The sequence below is a fragment of the Polyodon spathula genome, chromosome 14 (assembly GCF_017654505.1).
Source record: "Polyodon spathula isolate WHYD16114869_AA chromosome 14, ASM1765450v1, whole genome shotgun sequence".
Classification (NCBI taxonomy): Eukaryota; Metazoa; Chordata; class Actinopteri; order Acipenseriformes; family Polyodontidae; genus Polyodon; species Polyodon spathula.
In genome coordinates this window covers 23,929,475-23,935,474 of record NC_054547.1, presented here as the reverse complement: position 1 = coordinate 23,935,474, position 6,000 = coordinate 23,929,475, and the positions used below count along the sequence as shown (strand labels likewise).

The following is a 6,000-nucleotide window of genomic DNA, read 5'->3' as shown; positions in this document are numbered from 1 at the left end:
TTTGCAATTTCTCTAAAGGAAAGACCTACACTTTTATGGGTTATAATGGTCTGTCTGTCTTCCTTTGTTAATTGCCTTTTTCTCGCCATTATGGTAGCAATACACTACTTCCTGCAGTACAATACTGTCCAAATAATGCTTAAGAGGGTGTAGTAACACAGTCTGTTCCAACACTGCTTTTATACAGACAGAGGGTTTGTAAGTAATCAACAAAAGTTGGGACTTCTGTAGGAATTGTTAGCATCAACTTTCAAGGCATAATTTACTTCCATTACTGCAGAATAGCTGTAGGTTGTTAACCCATTACTTGTTCCCTGAAAAAGGCCTTTTTGTATAACTCTGAAATGTACATTATTTTTCAGTTTTTGGTAACCTAAACTTTTTTTTTTAACCTCTGGTAGTTTACCGCTTACCTTTGTACCATTTCAGGTTATTCACTGGACTTGAACTGCTTAAATTTCAATAAAAACTGGAAAAATGGGGGTGTTCTAAAACTTTTGACCGGTAGTGTGTGTGTGTCTATATATATATACAGCTCTGGAAAAAATTGACCACTGCAAATTTTTCTTAAATCAGCATCTCTACATGTATGGCAGCCATTCCATTCCAGTGTCTGTTGAATTCTAACACAGGCACACCTCATTCTACTGAATGAGGTACTGATTAGGGGATCACCTGAACCAAATCTTATTTAACAAGGAAAAGTATAAAAACCACTCCTGTGGTCATTACTATCCTCTTGCAATAGGATCAGCTGGATGGCTAATCAGTGCTAGTAGTACCTCAAAAGTAACTGGAATCTAAAAATAACTATTGACCATGCCCAAAGAGTTGAAAAGGAAAGTTTTGAGAGAGGAAAAGAAGGGTTCAATTCTGGCTTTACTGGCAGAGTGATACAGTGAGTGTCTGGTTGCTTCCGTCCTTAAAATTTAAAAGACGGTGGTTCATAAGAACAAGGTCAAGCAGCACACATTTGGGACAACAAAGCTACAGACCGGCAGAGGGCGAAAACGACTCTCCACTGACTGGGATGACCGCAAACTCATTCGAATGTCACTCAGCAACCGTAGGATGACATCAAGTGACCTACAAAAAGAGTGGCAAACGGCAGAAGTGCATGGCGAGGACGGTTCGAAAAAGGCTCCTAGGGGCAGGGCTGAAGTCCTGCAAAGCTAGAAAAAAGCCCTTCATCAATGAGAAGCAAAGAAGAGCCAGGCTGAGGTTTGCAAAAGACCATAAGGATTGGACCGTAGAGGACTGGAGTAAGGTCATCTTCTCTGATGAGTCCAATTTTCAGCTTTGCCCAACACCTGGTCGTCTAATGGTTAGACAGAGACCTGGAGAGGCCTACAAGCCACAGTGTCTCGCACCCACTGTGAAATGTGGTGGAGGATCGGTGATGATCTGGGGGTGCTTCAGCAAGGCTGGAATCAGGCAGATTTGTCTTTGTGAAGGATGCATGAATCAAGCCAAGTATAAGGTTGTCCTGGAAGAAAACTTGCTTCCTTCTGCTCTGACAATGTTCTCCAACTATGAGGATTGGTTTTTCCAGCAGGACAATGCTCCATGCCACACAGCCAGGTCAATCAAGGTGTGGATGGAGGACCACCAGATCAAGACCCTGTCATGTCCAGCCCAATCTCCAGACCTGAACCCCATTGAAAACCTCTGGAATGTGATCAAGAGGAAGATGGATGGTCACAAGCCATCAAACAAAGCCGAGCTGCTTGAACTTTTGCGCCAGGAGTGGCATAAAGTCAACCAACATCAATGTGAAAGACTGGTGGAGAGCATGCCAAGACGCATGAAAGCTGTGCTTGAAAATCAGGGTTATTCCACCAAATATTGATTTCTGAACTCTTCCTAAGTTAAAACATTAGTATTGTGTTGTTCAAAAATGAATTTGAACTTATTTTCTTTGCATTATTCGAGGTCTGACAACACTGCATCTTTTTTGTTATTTTGCCCAGTTGTCATTTTCTGCAAATAAATGCTCTAAATGACAATATTTTTATTTGGAATTTGGGAGAAATGTTGTCAGTAGTTTATAGAATAAAATGTCGGTCCCATGTTTCATGAGCTAAAAAAAAGATCCCAGAAATTTTCCATACGCACAAAAAGCTTATTTCTCTCAAATTTTGTGCACAAATTTGTTTACATCCCTGTTAGTGAGCATTTCTCCTTTGCCAAGATAATCCATCCACCTGACAGGTGTGGCATATCAAGAAGCTGATTAAACAGCATGATCATCACACAGGTGCACCTTGTGCTGAGGACAATAAAAGGCAACTCTAAAATGTGCAATTTTGTCACACAACACAATGCCATAGATGTCTCAAGTTTTGAGATAGCGTGCAATTGGCATGCTGACTGCAGGAATGTCCACCAGAGCTGTTGCCAGAGAATTGAACGTTCATTTCTCTACCATAAGCCGCCTCCAACGTTGTTTTAGAGGATTTGGCAGTACGTCCAACCAGCCTCACAACCGCAGACCAGGTGTAACCACACCAGCCCAGGACCTCCACATCCGGCTTCTTCACCTGTGCCACTCGGACAGCTGATGAAACTGGGTTTGCCGAACCGAAGAATTTCTGCACAAACTGTCAGAAACCATCTCAGGGAAGCTCATCTGCGTGCTCGTCGTCCTCACCAGGGTCTTGACCTGACTGCAGATAGCAATAGTAACTGACTTCAGTGGGCAAATGCTCACATTTGAGGGCCACTGGCACGCTGGAGAAATGTGCTCTTCAGGGATGGGGTTATGGTATGGGCAGGCATAAGCTACAGACAACGAACACAATTGCATTTTATCGATGGCAGTTTGAATGCACAGAGATACCGTGACGAGAACCTGAAGCCCATTGTCATGCCATTCATCCGCTGCCATCACCTCATGTTTCAGCATGATAACACTGTGTAACAAATTTTTTTTTTTTTTTTGGTTCCTGGGTAGTAAGTGTTATTTCCTAATTGCTTATGCAAAAGTATAGAAAATGGCTATTATTCCCCACAACCTTTGCTTTTGTGACCAGGACAGTGATATTTTGAAATTTACGTATTTTCCAGAACATTCCAGATAGATTCAGTGCTGAGTAAACTTGGAGTAACTTCTAGAACTTTCCAGTAATATAAATAGTAGTATAAATACAGGGGCCTTTAGCCCACTAGTTCAGTTTAGTTCCAGCTGCCTAAGTGGATACATATCTGCATTATTCTGAGATGGCATCAAGAAGCTGCAAGCCTCCGGCAGACACATTTTGCTATGTCTGCGGCCAATTTATCAAGACAAGAGCGAAAAAGTACTCCGTGGAAGCATCTGCTAAGATGTGTGAGGCCTACAAGGCATATTTTGGCAAGCCTGTCGGGGATCAAGACAAACCCTGCCATGAGCTCCCTGTACCCACTCCTCTGGGAAGAGAGCAGCAAGTCAGAGAGTGAGGAAGACATTGTAGATCCAGATGACAATTTCAGAAGGGGAAGCTGAGGAGAGAAACCCATACAACCCCAACCAAAAAGACCTCAACGACTTGATTAGAGATCTTGGTCTCATAGTCCAATGCCAAGCTTTTGACGTCTAGGCTCAAGCAGTGGAACTTGTTGGATGAAAGTGTGCAAGTCGCAGATCACAGGAAGCGTCACCAACCTTTTTCCAGCTTCTTCACCCGTCAAGATGGGCTCTGCTTCTGCTTCAGTTTGACCAGTCTGTTCGAGGCAATCGGAATCGCCTATAACCAGAATGAGTTGCGCCTCTTCATTGACAGCTCATCCAGGAGCCTCAAAGCCGTGCTCATAATGGTAACAAGTACCCGTCTCTTCCCCTGGCTCACTCGGTGCACCTCAAAGAGGATTACAACAGCATCAAGACCTTGCTGGACACCTTGAAGTATGATGAGTACGGCTGGGAGGTCATAGGAGACTTCAAAATGGTGGCATTCCTGATGGGTCTCCAAGGCGGTTTTACCAAGTTTCCCTGCTATCTTTGCCTTTGGGACAGCAGGGACACCAAGGCACACTACCACAGGCGGGACTGGCCACAGCGGACCAAGTTCTCTGTGGGGAGGAACAACGTCAAATGGGAGCCACTGGTGGACCCCCGGAAGGTGCTGATGCCACCACTGCACATCAAATTGGGCCTTATGAAACAATTTGTCAGAGCTCTAGATAAGGAGTCGGCAGCCTTCAAGTACCTTCAAGACTTCTTCCCTAAGCTGTCTGAGGCAAAGGTCAAAGCCGGTGTCTTTGTCGGACCACAGATAAAGAAGATCCTAGAGTGCAGTGAATTCCCCAAGAAGCTCACTAGTAAGGAGAAAGCGGCTTGGAACAGCTTTGTCGCAGTGGTTCAGGGCTTCCTGGGCAATCACAAGGCCGAAAACTATGTGGAGCTGGTTGAGACTCTGGTGAAGAACTACGGCACAATGGGCTGTAGGATGTCCCTCAAAGTCCATATCCTTGATGCTCATCTTGATAAATTCAAGGAGAACATGGGAAAGTACTCGGAGGAGCAAGGCGAGCGCTTCCACCAGGATATACTGGACTTTGAATGCCGCTACCAAGGACAGTATAACGAGAACATGATGGGAGACTACATTTGGGGGCTGATTCGTGAAAGTGATTTACAGTATAATCGTAAATTTCGAAAAACTACTCACTTCTAAATCTTTTGTAGTCATTTTTGTATTACTTTAGTATAAATACATGTTAATTTGGATACATATGTTGTTTTTTTCTGACTTTATGTGAACGAAAAGACACAAATTCGCCCGTTTTCTCATTGGAAATAAGTACATTTCAAAATATCACTGTCCTAGTCACAAAAACAAAGTTTGTGGGGAATAATAGCCATTTTCTATACTTTTGAGGCATAAGCAATTAGGAAATAACACTTAGTACCCAGGAACAAAAATTGTGTTACATAGTGTAATGCACGGCCCCATGTCACAAGGATTGGTGCACAATTCCTGGAAGTTGAAAATGTCCCAGTTTTTCCATGGCCTGCATATTCACCAGACATGTCACCCATTGAGCATGTTTGGGATGCTCTGGATCAACGTGTACGACAGCATGTTCCAGTTCCCGCCAATATCTAGCAACTTCACACAGTTATTTAAGAGGAGTGGGACAACATTCCACAGGCCATAATCAACAGCCTAATCAACTCTATGCGAAGGAGATGTGTTGCGCTGCATGAGGCAAATGGTGATCACACCAGATACTGACTGGTTTTCTGATCCACGCCTCTACCCTTTTTTTTTTTTTTTTTTTTTTTGTTAAGGTATCTGTGACCAAAAGATGCTTATCTGTATTCCTTATATGTATGCTTATCTGTATGTTCAATCCTTAGATTAAGGCCTAATAAATTTATTTCAATTGACTGATTTCTTTATGAACTGTAACTCAGTAAAATCTTTGAAATTGTTGCATGTTGCGTTTATGTTTTTGTTCAGTGTATGTGTGTGTGTGTGTATGTATGTGTGTATATATATATATATATATATATATATATATATACACACACACACAATATATATTTCCGTGTGTGTGTTACATATGCACAGTACAGGTGGCTACCGTTTTAAGAAATGTGTTGTATTTTCAGATAAAAATGTCTGGGGCGGGGTGCCGGCCTGAATGCACCTGGAAGAGACACATAGCAGAGCAGCTGAAGCAAAGAGACCAGGTTCAGAGACAGGCTTTTGAGGAGATTATCCACCAATGTAGGTTCCTGTTTTTTCTATGATTCAATATTCTGTGTTATCACTACCCAAAACACTGTTCTATAGAACCCTTTCTGAATGACACTCAGGAAAGCTTTGCTTCATAATACCTTGGTCAATTTTTTCAGAGTTTATTTCAGTCATCAATTAACTCCTGTTTTTGAAAGGAGATAAACATCTATTGACTTTGGGAAAACTAATATCTAACATCGAATTAATGTCTCTGGAGGTCTCAAGCATTCTCATGTTAATTGCCTAGTCTGACTTGATGAATTTTCATCTTTTT

The 6,000-nt window shown here is 42.4% G+C and overlaps 1 protein-coding gene across 2 annotated transcripts in view; it reads left to right on the top strand.

Annotated features, from left to right (window-relative positions):
- The window catches only part of LOC121326659 (autophagy-related protein 16-like), a 53,035-nt gene that overhangs the window by 3,530 nt on the left and 43,505 nt on the right, over positions 1-6,000 (top strand). For both annotated transcript variants that reach the window (XM_041270004.1, XM_041270005.1), the window contains exon 2: positions 5,597-5,714. In XM_041270004.1, coding sequence (XP_041125938.1) covers positions 5,603-5,714 — 112 coding nt within the window. In that variant the 5' untranslated portion in view covers positions 5,597-5,602. The remainder of the gene's footprint in view (positions 1-5,596; positions 5,715-6,000) is intronic.